This window comes from Schistocerca americana, chromosome 11 (genome assembly GCF_021461395.2).
Source record: "Schistocerca americana isolate TAMUIC-IGC-003095 chromosome 11, iqSchAmer2.1, whole genome shotgun sequence".
In the NCBI taxonomy this organism is placed as follows: domain Eukaryota; kingdom Metazoa; phylum Arthropoda; class Insecta; order Orthoptera; family Acrididae; genus Schistocerca; species Schistocerca americana.
Window position 1 is genome coordinate 199,654,714 of NC_060129.1, and position 24,471 is coordinate 199,679,184.

The 24,471-nt window shown below is 41.9% G+C and overlaps 1 protein-coding gene across 1 annotated transcript in view; it reads left to right on the plus strand.

Moving 5' to 3' along the window:
* The window catches only part of LOC124553556, a 439,905-nt gene that overhangs the window by 179,275 nt on the left and 236,159 nt on the right, over nt 1-24,471 (plus strand). The window contains exons 21-25 of the mRNA XM_047127403.1: nt 3,043-3,328; nt 7,232-7,291; nt 8,932-9,024; nt 15,667-15,704; nt 19,887-20,249. Coding sequence (XP_046983359.1) covers nt 3,043-3,328; nt 7,232-7,291; nt 8,932-9,024; nt 15,667-15,704; nt 19,887-20,249 — 840 coding nt within the window. The remainder of the gene's footprint in view (nt 1-3,042; nt 3,329-7,231; nt 7,292-8,931; nt 9,025-15,666; nt 15,705-19,886; nt 20,250-24,471) is intronic.

The following is a 24,471-nucleotide window of genomic DNA, read 5'->3' on the forward strand; positions in this document are numbered from 1 at the left end:
ACTGGCAGTTTCTGCTTGTCAGCCGTAAGGACTAGTCACCACCTGATGATGACAAGCTGTTGTTTAATAAAATACTGTGGGATACTCAAAAGTTGATCCAGTGGCAACCCCTACAGCCATATATTGGACGCATCTACTACAAAAGCGTGAAGAGTCACGGTACGAGTGATAGTTTCTAATGGAATTATGTTCGTAGGCAGTGCCGACACGTAACCAAATCGTCGCGTTTTGACCTAGACCTGAGGCTGTGCAGCAGATCGAGCAGGTGGCAGTACGACATTCCCAAGAAGTTTGATACTATGGCAATGCTTTATTTTGAAACACTTCTTGTAATATGTGGTTACAGAAATACTTTTTTTTTAATTGATCTTGTTGGGTGGGATTAATGTAAATAATTTCTTTGTTTCCCAATAATACGAAGAAATGTATCAGTAAATATAACATAATTTATAGGTATATTTTAATTTTGAACTTGGCACTGAAAATAAAGAAATAATACAAAAATAAGGAAAATAGGTTACTTCAGAAATAAACAAACCAAAACTAATACAAGACTTGGCAGAAAATAAAACCTGAATTGCAATAAATAACACCAAAATTAACCAGAAAATAAAATGGATTTTTTTCTGTCCCTGGCTTTAAATTCTTGAATATCTAAAAATATAGGTAGGATTGGCCCAGAAGAATACATATTTTAAATAAGGGGATTGCTATTTTAGGAGACTGGAAGTCTCTTTTTGCAAGAAACTTGAGTCAAAACACCCATTAATTGTAGAAAAAAACTCTTTATGACCATGTGGGGGGGAGGGAAGTGGGGAACTGTAGTTACATTTCACTGGTGCCATGATTTCCATAGTTAAAGTCCCGCCCCCCCCCCCCCCCAAGCCACACACACACACGCACACACACACACACACACACACACACACACACACACACACAGAGATACACAGGTATATCGAGGCAAAAATTTTAACACTGTGTCTCCCTCGGATAGGGATTACCTCAATAACAGCACACATTTAGGTAACAAAAGTCGTGGGACGCCTCCTAATATCATGTCAGACCTCTTTTTACCTGGAAAAGTGCAGCAACTCGACACGGAACAGACACGAGAAGTAGTCGGAAGTCCCCTGCAGAAATATCGAGTCGTGCTGCTCTGTAGCTGTCGACAATTGCAAAAGTGCTGCTCTTGCAGGATTTTGTACACAAACTGACCTCTCAATTACGTCCCATAAATGTTCAGTGGGATTCGTGTTGGTCGGTGTGGGTGGTCAAATTGTTTGCTCGAATTGCCCATAGTATTCATCAAACCAGTTGTGGCTCAGAGACACGTTTTGGAACACGATCTCCGTGAATAGCTGCAGACGGTCTCCCAGTAGCCAAATATGACCATTTCTGGTCAATGATCTGTTCAATTGGACCAGAGGGCTCGGTCCATTCCATGTAAACACTGCACACACCAAACGGAGCCACCACCGGCTCGTGTAGTGATGTACTGACGCCTCGGACCTAAGACTTCGTGAAACGTGCTCCGTATTTGAACCCCACTATCAGCTCTTACCGATTGAAACTGGGTCGCTTTTGACGAGGCACAGTTTTCCAGTCGTCGAGGTTACGACCGGTACGGGCACTGCGGGTGATGTCGTGCTGTTGGCAAGGGCACGTGCATCGATCGTCTGTTGCCAGAGTCTATTAACACCAGATTTTGCTGCCTGTGCTAATGGATACATTGGTTATACATCTCACATTGATTTCTGCATTTATTAGCAGTTACAACTTTATGCAAATTCTGCTGCTCTCAGTTTGTAAGTGAAGGCCGTCGGCCGCTGCAGTGTCCTCCGTGGTGAGAGGTAATACCTGAAATTTGATATTCCCAGCTCACTCTTGACATCCAGATCTGGAAATTTTGGATTCCCTAATGATTTCCGAAATGGAACATCCCACGTGTCTAGTTTCAGCAACCGTTCCTCGTTCAAAGTCCGTTAATTGCCACGGTGGTGGCCACAATCGTGCGGGAAACCTTTTCACGTGAATCACCCTATTACAAATGACAGCCGTACCGATGCACTGCCTTTTTAGACCTCGCACATTCGATACTACCGCCACCTGTATACGTGCACGTCGCTATCCCACGACTTTTTTTGCCTCGGTGTACGACAAAATGTGGGGGCTCGAACATCCGTCTGCCAGACGTGGCAGGAAATCCCTCGGTAAAAGAAGTGTGCTAGTACGATACGTGGGCCCACCCACATGTTACCAGGGTGATTTTGTGCGTGCTGCAGAGGTTTTGGTTGGAAGCCCTTACCCATCCTGCACACAGTCCCCATCTTCTCCTTATGTGATGTCTGTACATTTAGAGCCCTGAAGAAAGACATTCCTGGCCATCAGTTTGCTTCGTACGGAGAGGTGCAAGCTTGGGTGCAGTCGGAAGTGAATTTAACCATTTCCTGCCCCTAGGCAGAGAAAAATACTTCCCGTATTCATTTTGACGTAAATGTTCCACCAAGTAACTTACATCAATAACAACAACAATAATAATAAATACATGTATATTGAACTCACTACACTTAAGTCAAGCTTAGCTGTTGTTGGTGTGCTTTCTTTGTTGCAAATTCGTCATTCACATCTCGTAGTCTTTTTGTTGTTTTGTGTCAGAATTCATGGAGAGAATGACTGACATTTTACCCCGAATGCATCTGCCGTCTTGTCTCACAATGAGACAAATGTATTAAGAATTATGGCAATTACTTCTGAAATAATAAATAGTTTACTTACATTTTTCCCTTCTGTCTCATTTTCATTTGATTATCCGTTGTACTATTCTATAGTAAATCCACATCTAGTTTCTTCCATTGCTGCTCTTGCAATATTAGTTTTTCTTTGTAGAAATATGTTTTAGTTACATGTTATTAGTTTGGTGAAGTAACTAAATTATAATTCTTTTATGTCTTCAGCAGGAAATCAAGAAGTCATTATTAATATACCCTCGAGTGAATTGTTTTTTTCATCTATATTCATTACATTATCTTGTTATTTCAGACCGGCTCAAATTTGTGACGGAAGTGACAGTGCTTCATTTGAAGAAAGTAATCTTCAGAATGTGACCCGTGACGAGTTGCTGATGGCGCAAGAGATGTCGACACACTTCATCAGTTGTAGTGATCCGACACATGACAGTGCTTCAGTTGAAGGAAGTAGTTTTCAGAATGTGACCCACAACGAATTGGTGACGGCCCGAGAGATGTCGACACACTTTATCAGCTGTAGCACACCAACACGAGGAATTATCACACGAGAGGATAATTCCTTCTGCAGTACAGATAATGTAAGTGTGACGGATCATAACTTTTCTGTATTCACCTGCAGTTTATGCAGAGAGGGCTTTTTGTTGAAATACGACCTCGTAATGCATGTGTCAATTTGTGTTGACAGTGTAGAGCCACTGTGACATGGTTGAAGATACTTGTGGTAGTGTAGACATACTTTCAGGTGTATTGATGTAGGTGTAGGTGAAGTGTACCTTACTGATTTTCGCCTTAACAAGCATTGGAGGATGAAAAACTATGACTGGACCCAAACCACACAAACATTTGCTAATACAAGGAAGGTATGTAGGTCTATGATTTGTACAATGATCTATTCAGTTCAAGAACCCTCATGTCGATTTCTTTCAATGCAATCACTGGTAACAGATCGCACGAACAAGCCACTAACATTGGTCGTATATCACAGGTACATTATTGTCAAATAAGTGACTGCGTTCACTGCCAAAAGAAATATACTTTCTGCATCACAAGCATGTATGAAGCCATACAAATGTAGTGCATGTAGCAACCCCTTTTCTTTTGCTTGTTATCTCTGTACACATGCTATTGTACAGTCTGGCGTAAAGCGACACAATGTGAAGTTTTTGAACAATCATTTGCTAGAGTTTATGACCTCAAGGCCCATTCAGTAGTTCATTTTGAGTTGAAGTAACGTAAGAGTGATGTTTGTGGTAAATTGTTTACTAAAGTTAATGAATGAAGATCTCATTTGGTAGTGCAATTTGGGATAAAATCACACAAACTTTTCTTTTTGTGGCCAATTGCTTTCACATGTTTCTGTCTCAAATCCTCTGTTGTAGTGCATTTTGTAATGAAGGCTCACAAATGTGATTATTGTGTGCTGGAGTTCGTAAGTTTTAACTCCACTTGCCAATGCATTCTTGGGTTCAGTCACTTGCAAGCACGTATGTAGTAAATTATTTAAGAGTGTTCTTCATCTCAAGAGGCACATGCTAGTGCACTTTTAAATGGACATGTAGCTTTACATGCTGGTAGGTGTCCATACATTTTGATGTACACTAATATTTTCCCTTTGCTTACTGTTGGAACATCATTACATTATTTGTAATGGTGTGGTTTATTGTGTGCAGTGAATATTCCATAATTACAACAGGAAATATACATTTTTAATGGTGAAACTTTAGTTTTGTAACAAGTTGTTTTGTGTGCTATAATAATAAAAAAAAAAATACTAAAATAGCTCTTACTGCAAAGGTTCTGGCCATAAATTAGCACAGATTTAGAAAGCATCACTCGTGCAAAACTCAGCTTGACTTTATCCCGCATGATTACTAGTAAACAAAGGATGCAGGGCAACAGGCAGATTCCATGTGTCTAATTTTGCATAAAGCTTTTGACACCATCCCCACTGCAGACTGTTAACTGAGGTCCAAGAATACAGATTAGTTCCCAGATACAGGAGTGGCTTGAAGACTTCTTAAGTAATACGGGATGGGGCAAATAAAAATGGCCCGGATGAGTGGACACGATCGGATGTGAATGTATGCATTTGTGGCCGCATTAATGGAGGAGGAAAAGATGTAAAGATACTTTGTACAGTTTTGAATTTAAAAAATTTCCCAGCGAATTGACTGTTAAAACAAATTTCTGGCTTGCAGCCGGTCGTCATTCAATACTTCGCACGATATTTCAACTGGGCACCTGCCGGTCATCTTAAGATGGGCCGTCGCAGACTGGCGAAAACGTCCTCCGTTCCACAATATATAGCGTACTGTAACAATTCTACGCGTGCGTCGAAAACTTTGTACAGGATGGAGCAAATGCCCATACAGCTAGCCGAGCCTTGGAGCGCGTTTGTTCAAACTTCATACCTGACACAGTTGTTAGCAGAGGTCAGTCTGATTGCGACCCTAAATGTGCATCCAGATCACCTGACCCGTGTCGAGTCCTCGAGTCTAAGCTGTATCCCGACAACCGTAATTATTTTTGAGAACTGCAGCAGAACATTTCAGATGATATTGCAGCAATTCCAGCGGTCCAGCTTCAATCCGCCTTCAGCATCTTTCTCACGAGGACCCAAAAGTGCCAACAGATGAATGTCTGTCACATTCGACGTATGTTGTAGTCAGGTAAATACTGTATTTCCTCTCCTTTACTGCGCCCTTCCTCGTATAGGGGACTTTAAATCCTATAGTCCTCTGTGGGACAGTGACACTAGGTCTTGAGTGCTAGAACACCTGCTTTCAGAATTTGACATCTGCCTACTCAACACTGGAGCAGAGCCCGTTTCAGTGTGGTCCTCTGAACGTTTTCAGCTATTGATCTCGCAGTTTGCAGCTCGAGTATATTACTCCAGGATTCAGAGGAATACCCGTGGTGATCTTTGTGACAGTGGCCCCTTTCCTATCGTTCTCTTCCTCTCCACTCACATATGTCTGAACATATTCCGCATTTGTCACTTCGAAAAGCTGCTTGGCAGACTTTCTCCTCTGCAGCTTCTTTTGCAGTCTGTCGTATGACGGATATCGACAAATTGGTGCGGGATACCAGTGATACTATCACTCGTACTGCAGCAGCGGTGATACCCTACTCCTCCGGCTCGTCCCCACGACCGCCAGTACGACGGCGGTCTGGAGATATAGCCACAGCTACCGGGGAACGCCGCAGGGCACTTTGACAGCACGAGTGCCTCTACGGATAAATTTATAGCGTTGGAGAGACTCTAGGCGAATGTGCGATTTTTAATGAAGAAAAGGAAGCAGTGTGTCGGAAGCAATATGTCTCGACTGTGCAATCCCACACCCTATCGTTCCGAGTGTGGACTGAGCTCCACCGGATTTGCGGCCGTTGGCCACCGACTGCAGTTACTGGCATCCCGGTCAGTGGTAATATCTGCACCGATGCCGTGGTACTTGCCGGATGTTTGCGACACACGTCACTGAAGTTAACGTCCTCATTTCCTAGCCCAGAAACACCTTACCGAGTGCTGCCTGCTATCTTTTTATGCGTACGGCTCTATCGTACGATGTCCCTTTTAGTGAACGGGAGCTTCACGGCGCTGTGGCAGAGTGTCGAGATACGGCCCCAGGACCCGGCAGAGTCCACGACCGAATGCTCGGACACCTTCGTGCCGTCAGCGTGAAACGTATCCTCTGGCTTTTTAATCGCATTTGCCTCTCAGTGGTGGGAAGGTATTATTATTCCTGTCCTGAAACCGGTGAAGGATCTATGTATTTTAAATAATTACCTGCTATCGTCTCTTAACGAATGGGCCGTGGAAGCTATTCGAACGAATCGTCAACTACTGTCTTTTTCGGTGCCTCGAAGCCGGAGGGCCTATATCACGATTTCAAAATGCCTTTCGGGGTTTCCGGTCCACCACAGATCACCTGGTTTGTTTGGAATCTGCAGTGAGCAATGCTTCTGTGTCTCACCTACATCTGATTGTGGTGCTCTTTGACCTACAGAGGGGACGCAGTACCACCTGGCGACGTCACGTCCTCCCTACACTGCACGAGTAGGGTCTCTGGGGCAGTTTACCCACGTTTATCGAGAATTCCTATCTCTCCAATTTTTTCGGGTCCAGATAGGTCTGACTCTTAGCAACCACTACGTACAGGAAACTGGAGTCCCTCGGGGATCGATTGCGAGCGTAACGCTGCTTGCTGTCACCATCAGTGGCATCGTAAATACAGTGGCCCCCACAGCCTCTCTGTCACCGTACGTGGGTGATCTTTGCCTTTATAGCTTTGCAGGTCTGTGCTGTTGTTTCACACACACATGCACACACAAAGCTCAGTTCATCGAACTGCATTATTCACTGTACAGGTTTTTTTTTAGCAATCTTCATGGTATGAATGTAGTTTCTACATATATGTTACCTGCAGAAACACAATGATTAAAATTAATTTTGTTGTATTTTTATTATTGGCTTGTTGCAGATTGATGGACCCTCTGATGATTCACATCCCATTTGTGATCTGCAGAATGTTAAAGTAGAGGTAAGCAGCTGCTACATGTCAAGTTAATTCGTTGCTTGTCTCAGTAATGTTGTTTCTAATGTACGTCTGATTCCAAATTAAATTGAAAATATGAAAGGTAATTGTGTTTTCTGGAAAATCTGTAAAATCAAATCTCATGCTGGATCTATGTTTCATTTCTATTTATAAAAAAAAAAAATAAAAGACTGAATTATGTTGTTAGATTTATAATAAGTACAAAGAAATAATCTTTAATCTCATTGGATTATGTCATGAATTTAATGTGAGTTTAATATTCTATGAAGGGGCCGATGACCTCTTACTTTGGTCCCTTCTCCCACCTTTAAACCAACCAACCAACCTAATATTCTGTGGTGTGTGTCAAATATAAGAGCACTGGCCAGTTCCATTACACGGCCCACTGCCCTGTATGTACATGTTTTATTTCCTTTTTTTAGTAAATAGACAGTAATGTTTTGTAAATTATCTGATTATTGATGTTGCAGTATCAAATATTACAAGATATCAATATTAAACAGAAATGCAGAAAGACAATCTCTCACATGTACTGATCAATCCCGAAATTTCGTAGAACACACAGATTGTCCTTCCAAAGCTGGCTCTGTTAATTACAATAATGACTTTTAAGGATGCACAGAGAACATGCTGAACAACATTTTGGAGACAATAGTGGATTCAAAAATGCTTAACACATTGAAGGGAGAGTTCCAAAAGTATTCAGTTTCCTCCCAGACAAAACGTCATTTGACGAAACATTTTAAAAAGCAATCAAAGTTTTGAACATTTGCGTATGGTTAAAACTTTGTCTGTGTAGATACTGAATAAAAATCACTAAGTTTTGAAAACAATAAGCTATCAAAAATCCCGTGTCTACACATATCACAGAAGTTATTAATATTTTGTGTATAACTTGTTTTGCTCTGCACATTCCAGATCAGTCTCAAATAGGTTTTGTTTCCAAATAATCAACAGACAAGCACACAGATGTTTCTTGAGTAGAACATCTGTAGAGGTTTATATTGTGTATGGTGGCATCCATTGACATTTTGGAACACAAGTGGGAAGATTTGTATATGTAAATGAATGTGATGAAGCACACTTTTTTTTTCAAATTGTACAAAAGGAATGTATTCATCTTTTACATTTTTTATGTGACTGTGCCCCGAAACAGCAGATCTGCATAGTTTTTTAAGTTTTCATTAAAGGACTAGAAAAACTGGCTCTTTAGCCTAAATAGACTTTGTTCCAATGTGGAGTTGGTTTGCTTCAGCCCTTGACATAATGTGTTATCAGGCATCATTTTCATTCACATTTGATAGTACACTTCCAAAATTTGACAGGTCTTAGTGTGTTTTTTATGTGTGTGAATGATCCACAAAGCGAATTTCTTTAAGGGGCTAATAAAACCTGTTGCATTCCGTGTCTCCATTACCGTTCACATTCTGTGTGAGAATGGCTTAAGAGTACAGACAGGAACTTGTTCTCCAACTGAAATGAAGTAGTATCCCATTTAAAGAAATGTTAATAATGCAGGAATCAGTTTGTATTTTTTCTTGTCTTGGCTTTGAAATGAGAGCTAATGCTATATGGGGACATGTGCTTAAATCTTCAACTAACACTAATTATTTCCCTGTTTTCAGGTTGTTGAAGATCCATTAACAGTCCCTTGGTTCAATGGGTGTTTTAAGGAGGATCCAGATACATATTTAGGAGTGAATGCCACTGAGAGTGAGGTAAGATTTCAGTATGCACCAGAATTACAGTTTAATTGTAGTTGTGGGAGGTAATGTTTGCTGTACGCAGTTCCAAGTGGCGAGCGTGCCAGGTGACTCGGACTGTCTCGGCAGGGTACAGATATAATGGTCGCCTAGTTGCAGATATGGCTATAATCGCACTATTTCACTCCCATTTACGGAGCTTGTTAGCACCTGATGTTAGGTTGGCGCCATTAAAATGCATTGTGGTAATCGCTGCTGCTTGCTGGGTCGCTGCTGTGTCTCGATGCTAATGCTGGCTCTAAATCTGGTTGTCTAGGGGTAAAAAGAAGAAGTCCCGTGTTTCTGATGTGCTTTTGATGATATATAATGAGCGAAACCAACAAATATTTAAACTTCAAATATTTATTACTCTGGTGGCTGTCTTAATTCCACTGTCCACCAAAGACAATGACACAACACAAAGTAGCGCTTCTTTTACATGTTCTTTGCAATGTTTATCCAGCTCGAACAATAACACACATATACTTTACCTCCGCTCCCGACCCTTCTTGCTGCTTGTATTTATAACCTTGTCAAAGAACTACTAGAAATAGATATAGTTTATAAGTCACATGTACATCTGTTATCGTAATTTGTGCGGAAAAGTTATTAATTTATATCGAGTGACATAATTTAACAGGTTATTAAAATGACAGACAGATTTGTTGACTTGACAGAATAATTCTTTGTTACAAAAAGGCCGTTTTTTAGAAGTTTGTCAATTGACTTCTCTAATTTGCATAAGTAAGTAAATAACATGAATTATTAAGAATTACATTGGTTTTTGTCTAAAATAGGAGTGTTTATGTGAATACTGAGTGAAAGCGGTCCTAGTGAACAAATAGGTTTCACTGGGTGATTTTTATTTAAGGAGATCCAAAATACCTAAGTTGGCCACTATTTTTCGTACTTCATATTAATTATTTAAGACGAACTTAGTGTTTTTACATGATGACATTTGCTGTATCAGTGATCAAGTGATATTAACTTTTGTGTGGGTCACTTATTCAGTATAATTTAATGGGTTGACTGTTCACGGAGACATGTTATGCAATCATTGTTAACATACACAATAACTTTTTTATAATCATAAATACTCGTTAAACTGGTTGAATTTGGAGGGTATCGCATACTTCGGTAAGGTAAAGCCTTTAATAGGTTCCGTTACACAGGGTCGGCAAACGTGGTGTTCTGAAGCTGTGGCCGATGGGAGTCAATAGCCCTTCATAACCGTAAGCTTCGGGTGTGCTCCGTTAGCAACTGTACGGAGCTGTCGAGCATCGTAATTCCCAGAAGTAGGGATTTTGTTCTCGAGCTCTGACGTGGTTCAGACTTGTACCTACAACCTGAACACGGTGATAGACTGGGCGGGTGTCGAGACAAAACACTGGTGTTTGGACAACCTCTGTGGCACCTGCGACACACCAGCTGTACAAAGCTTTCTCGAGTATTCAGGGCAGACACAGAGTCAATTTGAATTTCTTTGCCAGCACATTAGTACAAAAGATTCCGGATTGAATAGGTGCATTACCTGAGAGCTGCCAATTGAAGAAGAGTGCTTTAAGTAGTCCACCAAGAGCATCTGCCCAAAACAGACTCCCCGATACCAGCAAGACTCGTTCCTCCTCCTCAGAATATCTTTCTCATTGTTACAAGAAAGGAGGGATCACTCGAGAAGGTGTGTTTTACTTAGTCTACTTAGCCCTGTAGTGCAGTTGTACATTGCAATTGACAGCTATTAACTTGTAGTGGTTAATAAAAAAGAAAAAGAGAAGAAAAGAAAACGAAAAGGATGAAAACGTGGGAAGAAATGGTGAATAAAAAAAAGTGTTTAAAATTGTTAATGACCGTGAAAAAGGGAAAGAATGAAATATAAATCAGACTTCGTATCACAGAAAAGTTACCGGACTTTGTGATTCGGAAAAGCTATTGTTGGGGTGGTGCTTGTGGTGTTTCTGAGCAAAAGTCAAACCAATTTTCACTACAAAAATTATTGAAAGAGAACAGAGAATAACAAAATGTAACTGACAGGGGGAAATGGTGTAGATAAGAGTTCATCCTTTACCATGTTAACATGTCTTCTTTCGTGCGGCGTCCAGATCTTCAAAAATCTCTACTTCATTTCTACTCCGAAATCTTGCAATTGTCCAGGAATCACTAATTTATACAAATTAAAATCATCTTGATACTGAATGCAATTTAATTTACTTTGCTACTTCCATCCTCCGAATTTCATAACAACTTCCACAATATGTCTACACATTAAAATCAGATCAAGACTAGCTAAAAGTTTTTTACGTCTGAATTAAGCTTCCGCTCTCTAGAGACAATAGACGGATAGGGGGGAGGGCGGGGGGAAAATTGCCATTTTAGTATTTTCTCTGCTGTCGAGCACTCGTACTGCTGCAACGGTATAATTTATATCTGAGGGAACGAGTGTAGTGCGGTGAAATTCAAGTCCCGCTACAAACATTGCTGCTCTGGCATATTCAGTCAGTCCTGAAGCTCCAAATGCTCGCAGTCCACTCCAGTGAACACTCCTCAGCACAGACTGAAAATGCCAAAGGAGCGACATTAACAGCTGTCCTCTGCAAGTGGTGTGTGTGTGGTGTGTGTGTGTGTGTGTGTGTGTGTGTCCAATTTTTTTCACTGTTTTTGTTGACTGAACAATTTTGCGACTCAGTGATTTATTATCTTTACTCCTAAAATATTTACATTCTTCCAGAACTTCCCACACCTGACTTAATTGAAATGGCTCAAATGTATCTGCTATCTTTGTGCCTGTTTGTTTAGTGCTGACCACAGTTGTTAAACCGTCGTTTCTGATTTCCTCCCCCTCTGTAACCTATCAATTTTAGTGGCATATATTGACTGTAATTTAACGATTGAAGATTGTAGGAACCAATGTGACGTGCCCTCCCGTGCTGTATGAAGTATAATTCACCTACTCAAAAATTTGTCACTGTATTTTTTTTAAGTCTTCGTGGTGAGAGATTTGCGTGATCTCGTGTATCGTGCCTTGACGACACCCTCAGAATGCCTGTGGCCCACAGCTCTCGTGTCTGTAGTACATCTACATCTTCATAGATGGAGCAAGGGAGAAACAACTCTCTATATATCTCCACAAGAGCCCTCATTTTTCTTATCTTGTGTCCGTGGTCCTTGGGCGATATGTACATTGCCAGCATAGAATCGTTCTACATTCAGCTGCAAATGGCTGTTCTATAAATGTTCTCTGTAGTGTTTTGCAAAAATAATGTCATTTTGCTTTCATGCAACAATATTTTGAGTACATGAAGCATCTTTCTAAAACCACATTTGAGTTCATGAAGCATCTCCCTAACACTCGGATGTGGATCGAACCTGCCAGCATGAAATCTAGCAGCACAGCTTCGAATTGCTTTGATGTTTTCTTGTAATCAGACCTGGTGTGGATTCAAAACACTTCAGCGTTACTCGAGAGTTGGTCACACCGGTGCTCCATATGTATACTTCGTAAAACCCTCCCAATAAACTGAAGTTCACCGTTCGCATTCCCTGTTACCGTCCTTACTGACTCGTTCCATTTCGTATCACTTTGCACCGTCACTCCTAGATATTTAGTCGATGTGACTGTGTCGAGCAGCACACCGTTAGCATTGTATTTGATCATTACAGGAGTGTTTTTCGTACTCGTATGAGATTTTTCACAAATTTAGAGCAAGCTGCTATTTATCACACTATGTAGAAAAAAATGTGTGTGAAATCTTATGGGACTTAACTGCTAAGGTCATCAGTCCCTAAGCTTACACACTACTTAACCTAAATTATCCTAAGGACAAACACACACACCCGCGCCCGAGGGAGGACTCGAACCTCCGCCAGGACCAGTTGTACAGGCCACGACTGCAACACCTCAGACCGCTCGGCTAATCCCGCACGGCTACACCATGTAGAAATTCCATCTAAGTCATCCTGTATACTTCTACAGTCACTCAGTGATCATATTTTCTGTGTACTACAGCATCATCAGCAAACAGTCACAAATTGCTGCTCATCCTATCCATCAGATCACTTATATATACAGAGAACAAGAGCATTTCTGTCACACTACCCTGGAGCACTCCTGATAATATCCTGATGATCTGGTGATTTTCTGTAATTCAGACCTGTATTTCCTCCTCATTCAAGCCATCTGTGTAGTGCCATAGCATAAAAAAAGGCCCCACACACACACACACACACACACACACACACACACACACACACACACACACACTTATGCAAATGCAATTCATACACACGACCACAGTCTGTGGCTACTAAGGCCAGACTGCGAGCAGAAGCAAATGATGATAGAAGTAATCTGTGTTGTGCGGATATGGAGGAGGGTGGGATGGGAAAGGATAGCAGGGTAGGGGCTGGTAAATTGCTGCTTGTCAGAGCACACAGGGACAAGGTGGGGAGGCGGCTGAGGTAGGGCAGCTAGGCGCACTCAGTTAGTTAGGTTGGGGGGGGGGGGGGGGGGAGTGAAAAGCCTGCGGCTGCTCTTGTGGAATAGAAGGCTGTGGAGTGGGAAGAGAGAAGAGGATAGGTGGGGTGAAGGAATAATATTTTCCATTGTTTGAAATTATATCACTGAAAATAAAAAAACGGGCTGTAACAGATGTTATACCGTATTTTCTCGAATCTAAGCCGCACCTGAAAAATGAGACTCTAAATCACGGGAAAATAAAGTTTCCCAAATCTAAGCAGCACCTGAAATTTGAGACTCGAAATTCGAGGTGAGACAAAAGTTTTAGGCCTCCCCTCCAAATCGAAACAAAGTTGGTCCATTGTAATATGAGACACAATTTAGGTCGAATGAATGACGATACAGCTACAGTAGTTTGGTTCGAGTCGTAAGCTTAGCAGTTAAGCTTTACCAGGTAGCCATTGCTATGCGTCAGGCGGGTCTGTATTTATACGGGTACCCTTCCTTTTTCACGTGCTTTGTCTGGTTTGAATTGATTGCTTATTTTTCTTTGATCTGGTAAGTGCCGTTCTCTTTGTTATAGGTGCCTGTCACTCTAACCTGAAAATGCATTACTGTACTGTGTCATGCACTGTTTGTCGCATTCTGATTGTACGTGTTTACGGCCTGTCGCCGCTCGCGGCATGGCTTGCTTTTGTGCGCGCTACCGCCGCTTACAATTAAAATCAAAGAGAGGAATCGTCTCATTAGCGAAACAATGGCAAGAGACTGCTATTTGTTGTTACGTACACTGCTGCTTTCTTTGATAATGATCAACGAGAACCAAATAATAGACTGCATATGATATATGATGTTCAGGACGAGAGTTTAGCGAAAATTTTTCTCCGTTTGAAAATCTTTGCAGACGCCTCTTTTAGTACATTACATTCTGCACCGAAATTAGAGTCATCTTAGATTTAGAAATCTAGTCAATTGCCGTGCTTCATTTCTGACTGTGTCATTATTAGGCATAAGAATAATACGAATATAAACATGACACGATATGTGTAGTCTTCTGGTTTGCTGTTGTCTCATTCTAGTTTCGTAGTTTATTAGGCAGACAGGATTTAAATGAGATAGCTGCAAACCTGATAGAAAATGTTTATATTCGTATTATTATTATGGTGAAGAAAATACTGCATGTGATTCACAATTTATAAAAGTTCCTATTAGCAACCATCTCTTCTCACAGGTAGGAAAAAATTCAGAACGTAGAGTTTCCCATATTGACAAACATCCCAAATAGTCTTGCTAGTTGGATTTTCATAGTACATTGAAGTGCTGCTACATTTGAAGATGAACAATACGGAATTTGTATTTACTTCATTGGATAATGTATGAAGATGCAGTGGTCGAAACTCGGGGCGGAGAAAAAAAGCTAGTCCTCCACTTTTTTTTTTTTTAAATTTATTTACTGAATCAGAGGTTTTGGCGCCAGTATTTATCTTTGTGCCTGCAAAGCATGCCTGTGTAGCACTACATATATTCGACGGCAGAAGTTAGTTGTGGCGGCACCTACCAACATTTTTCAGAACTTCCAATTACTGTGCACTCGATTCTAAGCCGCAGGCAGTTTTTTGGATTACAAAAACCGGAAAAAAAGTGCGGCTTGGATTCAAGTAAGTACGGTATATGTTGGGGGAACATCTTGTCACTTCTCTTGCTCTGTGCCTGAGCTACACCATGTATTATCCTACACGTCTGTAGGGTGGAATGCCAAAAAATGTCGCAAAACCAGTTAAAAACACCAAATTATGTTGTTATGAAGTTAAATACTTATATATCTAAGAAGGAATGTTTACCACCTGACAAATAACTTTTGTTGGTAGTAGTAGTAGTAGTAGTAGTAGTGGTAGTAGTAGTGACATATAAAGGATTTTGAGAAAGAGTAAAAAAGGGCGTGAAATCAGTTAACATAAAGTGCAAGTCATGTATTACATCGTGAGCAGTTCACATAATTTTCACAGTTTAATGTACAAGCATTGCTACTTTTGATACATTTTGTGAGTAAGCAATCTTGAGGAATAATCAGTTACCTTCAAGTGTTATTATAGTTTCTTTATTTCCTGTGATTATTGTAATGTCTCACTTAATTTGTGCTCTAAAACCATCTCTAATTGTTCCAGGAGGAAGCCAGAGGACGACACACCCCAGATATTACACGGTAAAAGCTTTATTGTTTTATGGACGCATTTGTTTTACCTTTATGCTTTCTTCCACATCCATCCAAATTGTCCTTCCAAAATTATCGCCGATTGTGGTAGCACAGTGGGGTAAATGCTGGGCCAGTTTCCTCCCCCCGTGCCAAATCCAAAGTGGAGCTACTTCTGTTCTGGCGTAACATCGAGCACTGGCACGACGATCGAGTACAGAAGAGCAGAGAGAGCTGTGAGACGACTTCAGCCAATAGTACGCTGACAGACCCCTCTCTAGGACAACACCGAGACAGGAGCAACATGAAGGCCGATAAAATATAAGGCCACTCCGTGTGGCTGAGGCCCCAGTTGAAGTCAAGCCGATCTATGAATGCTACAGCAGTGACTTAGAAACTTTATTGGTTCACTTGTATTACGAATTGTGTATATACTGAAGAGCTTGCTTATATTTTCTGTTGGCCCGTGCTTGGGACACGTCTAAATCTCACAAAGTAATCATTTCCTTTCGTAATAAACTCCATTAATACGGTTTGATTGAATTGTTGTCTAGCAATCCGAGAAAACAGCTTTCCTAGGCACCCTATATTTGGTGAGTGAGCAGAACACAACTTCTGTATTGATGTTTTTGTTGAGAGGTCATTGAACACTAATCTTTTCTGCTTTACATATTCACTTTGCAAACAACATTAGTTTATGGATAGAAAAAATATATTCAGTAATGTTACAGATTCATTTTGTGGCTCGAGAAGTATATCCTTGCTGTGTCCATATCATGTCATCTGTTGCTCCCCTTTCCAGTTCACCACGTATGTGGACTGCTTTGCCAACATCCACGAGCTGAATCATTTTGTCTGTGTGGTCTCATTTCCCCTTCAAATGTGCCCGCCAACCTAGGTGGTGCAATGGTCAGCACACTGGACTCTCATACTGATTTAAATCGATGCCTGCTCAAAGCCACTGTCTGTAAATCCTTCGTGTCTTAACACTCCCGAGTTACGTGTGATAACAGGAAGTTGCATTTTTTCACTGAGAGTGTGACATAAAGATGTTATCCTGATGGTAATATGTGACCAACTGGAAAATTGTAAGATACACAGATATATATTATTAAGTTTGTACCTTAATCTCCACTCCTGTGACATTATATAATGACATTTGTCGGACGTATACATCCCTCCATCCCTTCTCGTCACACGTAGTGATTGGAGTTCACTGTCGGGCAACTTGTCTGCAACAGTCAGTTGTCGACAGATGTCTTCTGAGGAAGACTCTTCAAAATAAAAGTTTGACAAGAGTCAATCATCTGCACTTACATATGACAAAACTTGAGGCAACAAAGAGTCTAAGTAATTTCTGAACTCAGTGCTAAAGGAATTTACCCTTACACGTGTCATCCCAGTTTATTTTTGCCGTTCTTCCCTATAGCGTACAACAGAAGATTCCACACAATACACATCAACAATAGTTCTTCGATGATGAATTCAGTATTGAAGCCAAATATCCCGTTATCCTTTGCAGATGCTTTGTTTCTGGTGCATCCTGGCAATATAACTTTTGCATATTTGTGTTGTTGAATGTATCCTAGTTACATTGCATTGATTTTTTCACTAAATCCATTATCCAAGGTCTGTAATGTTCGCAATATTTGTTAAAGTTGTTTAAGATGATCGTGTTAACTGCAGAAACTTAATACCTCATCGTTTCCGACCCCAAAATTTTCTGTTTAATACTCTGATGGCAAATTTCTTGTAATGTTGAATTCTAGCACAGGGATGAAGTTGACACCCGATCTGGTCTCTCATCTCCTTTCAGGGGGATCTTTCTTGACGCTAGATTACATCAACAGTTCACAGACACACATTGGAATAGAAAAGCAACTAGAATCACTCAACAGAGGAAAGTCCACTGGACCTGACGGGATACCGATTCAATTCTACACAGAGTACGCGAAAGAACTTGCCCCCCTTGTAACAGCCATGTACCGCAAGTCTCTAGAGGAACGGAAGGTTCCAAATGATTGGAAAACAGCACAGGTAGTCCCAGTCTTCAAGAAGGGTCGTCGAGCAGATGCGCAAAACTATAGACCTATATCTCTGACGTTGATCTGTTGTAGAATTTTAAAACATGTTTTTTGCTCACGTGTCATGTCATTTTTGGAAACCCAGAATCTACTCTGTAGGAATCAACACAGATTCCGGAAATAGCGATGTGTGAGACCCAACTCGCTTTATTTGTTCGTGAGACCCAGAAAATATTAGATACAGGCTCCCAGGTAGATGCCATTTTCCTCGACTTCCGGAAGGCATTCGATACAATTCCGCACTGTCATCTGATAAACACAGTAAGAGCCTACAGAATATCAGACCAGCTCTGTCGCTGGATTGAAGAGTTTTTAGCAAACAGAACACAGCATGTTGTTATCAATGGAGAGACGTCTACAGACGTTAAAGTAACCTCTGGCGTGCCACAGGGGAGTGTTATGGGACCATTGCTTTTCACAATATATATAAATGACCTGGTAGATAATGTCGGAAGTTCCATGCGGCTTTTCGCGGATGATGCTGTAGTATACAGAGAAGTTGCAGCATTACAAAATTGCAGCGAAATGCAGGAAGATCTGCAGCGGATAGGCACTTGGTGCAGGGAGTGGCAACTGTCCCTTAACATAGACAAATGTAATGTATTGCAAATACATAGAAAGAAGGATCCTTTATTGTATGATTATATGATAGTGGAACAAACACTGGTAGCAGTTACTTCTGTAAAATATTTGGGAGTGTGCGTATGGAACGATTTGAAGTGGAATGATTGTATAAAATTAATTGTCGGTAAGGCGAGTGCCAGGTTGAGATTCATTGGGAGAGTCCTTAGAAAATGTAGTCCATCAACAAAGGAGCTATACTTGAGTATTGCTCATCAGTGTGGGATCCGTACCAGGTCGGGTTGACGGATAGATAAGATCCGAAGAAGAGCGGCGCGTTTCGTGACAGGGTTATGTGGTAACCGTGATAGCGTTACGGAGATGTTTAGCAAACTCGAGTGGCAGACTCTGCAAGAGAGGCGCTCTGCATCGGGCGTAGCTCGCTGTCCAGGTTTGGAGAGGGTGCATTTCTGGATGAGGCATCGAATATATTGCTTCCTCCTACTTATACCTCCAGAGGAGATCACGAATGTAAAATTAGAGAGATTCGAGCGCCCACAGAGGCTTTCTGGCAGACGTTCTTCCCGTAAACTGTATGCGACTGGAACAGGAAACGGAGGTAATGACAGTGGCATGTAAAGTGCCCTCCGCCACACACCGTTGGGTAGCTTGCGGAGTATAAATGTAGATGTAGATGTAGATGCATCTGTGCGGAGCGCACAGTCACACAGTATTCCCTCTGGAGTGCGAACACTGCTGCAGGCACAACCGTTATCATCCATCTTCTGATTTTGTACGGATACATAGCACACGGTTCGTGACCTGTTGGTTAATGTATCACTCTGCGTAATGGGTGGAAAAATCTCATTTTAATGTTTCTGTTATCTTAAGAACAACTCCATATATTTCCAGAATGAGATTTTCACTCTGCAGCAGTGTGTACGCTGATATGAAACTTCCTGGCAGATTAAAACTGTGTGCCGGACCGAGGCTCGAACTCGGGACCTTTGCCTTTCGTGGGCAAGTGCTCTACCAACTGAGTTACCCAAGCACGACTCACGCCCCGTCCTCACAGCATTACTTCTGCCACTACCTCATCTCCTTCCTTCAAACTTTACACTCCGCTGCAGAGCAAAAATCTCATTCTTGAAACATCCCCCAGGCTGTGGCTAAGCCATGTGTCCCCATTGTCCTTTCTTTCAGGAGTGCTAGTTCTGCAGGGTTTGCAGGAGAGATTCTGTAAAGTTTGGAAGGTAGGAGACGAGGTACTGGCAGAAGTAAAGCTGTGAGGAGGGGGCGTGAGTCGTGCTCGAGTAGCTCAGTTGGTAGGGCCCTTGCCTGCGAAAGCAAAGGTCCCGAGTTCGAGCCTCGGTCCGGCACACAGTTTTAATCCTCCAGGAAGTTTCAACTCCATATGTTGTTATACCCATTCATTTTGTATCTTGGTGCCAGTTCCAAGTAGCCTCTATAGCTCAATTCGAATGTCTCTGCATAATCGGCATAGAGCTCCTCGAATGTTTAACTGCTGATGAATGTCTTTGTCCCACAGAGAAAGTACCGACGCCCTGACCTCGACCGGCCTGTCGGTCGCGGAGGTTGGCAGTACTGGCCGGACTGCCCCCGTCTCGCCCCACCTTGGCGGCAGCCACAGCCACAGCCACAGACACGGACACGACGCGACACCGTGGATGAGTAATCCCGGTACTCCGACCTTCGCAACCTGTGACACCACTAACGATAGTGGTGATCGCACAGATGTCGACAGCAGGGAAATCGGCACTGGCTGTGTTGCCGGTGGGGCGGCCGAGAAGCGGCGTCTCGGTAATACTGGCTCTGCCAGTGCTGCCAACACTAAGCCACAATTCTCATATAAGTCAGTCATTGCTAGTGCCATAGCGCAATCACCGCACAGGTTAGTACCATTGCAGCAAAATTTCAATTCTGTTCATTAGAATGCCCTTTATCACGCATGTGTGTTAGATAAAAGTGTTGGTTTGATGTATTCGTGCAGTTGTCTCACTTGCAGTGAACTTTGTAATACGAGCATAACTACTCTATTTAACATTATCGACAATGATAAATATTTTTTATTTGTCATCAATCTTGTGACCGGTTTGATGTAGCACACAAAACTTCCTCTCCTGTGCCGACCTCTTCATCTCAGATGAACACTTTCAACCTATGTTCTCAATTATTTATTCAAAATATTCCAGTCTCTGTCTTCCTCTAGAGTTTTTACTCCTCTACAACTCCTTCTAATACATCCAAGTTTTTCCCTGATGTCTTAACACTTGCCATGTCATCTTGTCCCTTCTTCTTTCCAATGTTTACATCATATTTCTTTCCTCACCAATTCTGCAGAGAAACTCCTCATTTCTCATGCTTTCAGTCTACCTTATTTTCAGAATCCTTTTATAGCTTCACATCTCAGATGCACCCATTCTCTTCTTCTATTATAGTTTCTCCACAGTTTATGATTCACTTCCATGCAACCTGTGCTCCAAATGTACACTCTTGAGAATTTCCTACCACAAATTAAATTGCACGTTAGACTCTCTCAGACTTTGCCTGTACTAAGCTGCATTTTAAGCCACCCTTCCTTAGTCTTTTGTGTGTTATTTTGTTTGCAATGCAACAGAAGTGCATCACTTCATCTGCGTCGTAGCCCCCAATGTCGATGTTAAATTTATCACTGTTTTCACATCTGCTACTTCTCATTACTTTGTGCCTATTTTACATTCTCGTGTCTACACCTACCCGAATGATGGTTTTTGTGCACCATCCCGTCAGTCGCAGTTTTCACCATTGACTCGTGTTGTAATACTTACCCACCGTTAATTGGGCATTTTTTTCTCATTCACTTGCTACAGGATATCGTAATTCTCTACTTCATCAGTGGATCTGTTGTTCAGCACTCCAGGTAATGCTGCATCATTCACATTTATTCACATTTTGGAATCTGTATTGAGCAGTTCTCTAAACTTTACATTTTATTAATTCTTTTGCGCTGTATGTTAGCAGCTGTTTCCTGTATAGAAAACCCTGTAGCTTTATGTAATTCTTGGTAGAAAGTGTCAAGTTTGCATTGATTGTGTTAATATTCCTTTTCCCTTTATGTACTGAATACTTATAATTAAAATAAGTGTTCCAAGTGCTGTCGTGCAGGCTGTATACGTCGCAGGATGCTGAAACATTATAGGTATCTTCTGCTAGGGTTCCACCATCTTACACACTTTTACCTTCAGCTGGCAGAACTCCCCATTTCTTCCAGAAGGCCTTCCTGATAATCCAGCTTTACTTCTTCACCGTCGTCAGGGAATTTCGTTGTGGAGGGGCTCCACACTCACTGTAGGCCCTGTGGGTACTTGTGACGATACGTTTTCGTCGTAAGACTGTCTTTCTCTGCCCCATGACATCACAGGAGTACCTCTAACAAAAAGTCCAAACACAACAAACTCCAAAACAGTTTGATACTCGAACTAGCCCTCATAACATGACTTGATTTCCTACCAACTAGCCACAATTTCTCAGTTATATGATCTATTATGGTAGCAGTTGTTTTACAGACTTTGGAATTATTAATTCACGTCTCTGTACCCTCACAGTTCATTAAACGGTGTGCTACGGAGAATGCTGAAAAAATGGTAGTACCGCTTTCTGCCACTAGGTGAAAATATGGCACCGTAAGCAGTCAGGATGTGGTGTGGATGCAGGAAAAGGGAAGAAACGATGTAACACATGCTAGCAGTGGTTCTCGAGTGTTTATTACAACGTGTCACAAGTTGTGATGTGTGTTCAGTACGGCCTCCCGACTCGGCAAAATGCTGCGCCCGCAACACTGCACAGTCGGCAGCTGCTTGCAGCCTATCTGTAGTAACCGGAGCGGTATGTCGCCATATGCCGTCCTTGAAATCGGGAAGAGTAGGGATACATCCTTGATAGACATGGTGTTTCAGGTATCCTCACAACCAGAAGCCACACGGATTTATGTCAGGAGATCTGGAGGCCACACATTTTGAATTTGCCTAGGAATGATGCAGTCATTACTGAAGGTTTCCCAAAGCAAAACTTCCACCTGTCAAGCGACATGTGGTGTTGCCCCATCTTGCACACAGTTGGTCTCGCAAAGCTGGAATCACCTGTTGCAAGAGGTCCTTATAACGTGCAGACACCACTGCACACCTAACAGTACTGCGAGATGTCGTCTCCTCGAAGAAAAACGGTCCGGCAATGGAGGAGCTTATCAAACTACACCACGTAGGTACGTATGCTGAGTGCGTCGGATGTTCCTGCGCGACATGTGGTGGAACAGAACCCTGTGTATGATACTGCTGTGCATTCACAGTACTGTGCAGAGTAAAATTTGTATTGTCTGTCCAAGGAAATTACCCATCCACATATCATCCATTGCGACACGGGCTAAAGAACGAAGGGCAAAGGCAACGACATTGTAGCCTTCTTGGGATTTCATTTGGTGCAGTTTCTGAAAATTCCCGTGACACAGCTCGAGCACTGGCTGCAGTATCGGAGGTGCGTGCTGCACGGTCAGACGTAGTTACGGCTACTTCGTCAGCTGCTGCTGAGGGAATGGGGTGCCTCTCTCTCCCTGCAGCACCCTCTCATACACCTGTTTCTTAAAATTTCTTCGTAGTATTCTTTAGCCCGTTTATCGATGTGGGACCTGTTTCTGTCAGTGATATTCCCACAATTCAGCGCTGCCATTGCCGCCATTCTGATAAAACAATTTTACCGGCAGTGATGGTGTTTCTTCAGAGTAGCCATTGTGTCTTGTACGGAAAACTTTAACCTTCTTAATCTTTTACACCAGCAGTCACTTCACAAAAGCAATCCACATATGTCACCGACTGATGAACAGCATACTGATGTCAGAACAGGAAGAATTTCACACTCTGACTGCTTACAGAACCATATTTTCACCTGGCGGCAGAGAGTGCAACCTCTTTTCCCGCCCCCACAGCACAGTTCGCGAGCACACCGATTAGTGAACATACCTACCTACTTCAGCATCCTGCGATGTATACTGCCTGCACTACAGCACTTGAAACCCTGTGAAGTTAATTATAACCTTCCAATATGTATACTGAAGGCATATCGCTTGTGACATTCACTTATGATTAGTGGCAAATGTCTTCGCTACCAGTGACTTCCAAAGTTTTTGTGAAGGCAGTATAAAAGTGGGCAGTGGAACATCTGAGAGCACATAAATTGTTGTTGGAATTGAAGTTTGGCTTCTGTAAAGGAGTATGCACAAAAAAATACCATTTCATTCCTTGTATGTGAGGCACTAGGAAGGCTTTCGTGATAGGTTGACGAGAGTACGAGGCACGCACTTTGAGTAAGAGCACTGAGCATGTGATGCTCGAAGGGATCTTTTTTTCGACAAAGATGTCAGCACTACAATTAAGGGCACGGTGTTGGCAGTGCGACGCACTCCAGTTTGTCTCAGTTGGCTGGAAACTCTTTTCAAATGCCATGTGAAAATAAGTGTGTGTATTCTGAATCCTGCTAGCTGTAGGGTGCAAAGTATAATTGGGTGTCTTGTTGCAAAGGTAAACATACTTTTTCAGAAATTTTATGGAATCAGAGTAGTTTATGGGGATGGTGTAATGAATTGTAGTAATGCGTAGCGGTGTTAGTTTGAGACTGACAGAACAAATGTTCATCACGAACAGTGGTCGGGTGTTTCTCAATCGTAACTGACGAGATAGTGAATGGGATCGAAGAAACGATCTGTGGTGACTTCCAGTCAATTTTCAACAAGATGAAGATAGTATTCCAGAATCTACAGATCTCCTCCGCAAGAAAGCGTAACTGACACACTCGATTTTAGAAAATTGTGTGTGATTGGGTTACTGAAACAGCTCACAGATCAACAAAAAGTCATATTACTCACATCTCTATACGAATTTCTCAGGCACTTCAGGTTGAAAGATGATCAATTTCTCGACCTTATTGTGACTGGTGACGAAATGTGGGTGGCCAGTTACACCCCTGAGGTCTAAAGACAATCGATGCAGTGGTGACATCCGTCCTAACCGTCAGCAAAAAACTTCAAAACCATCATTTTAGACAAAGCATAAACTCCATCTTTTGGGACTGTGTAGGGATTGTTG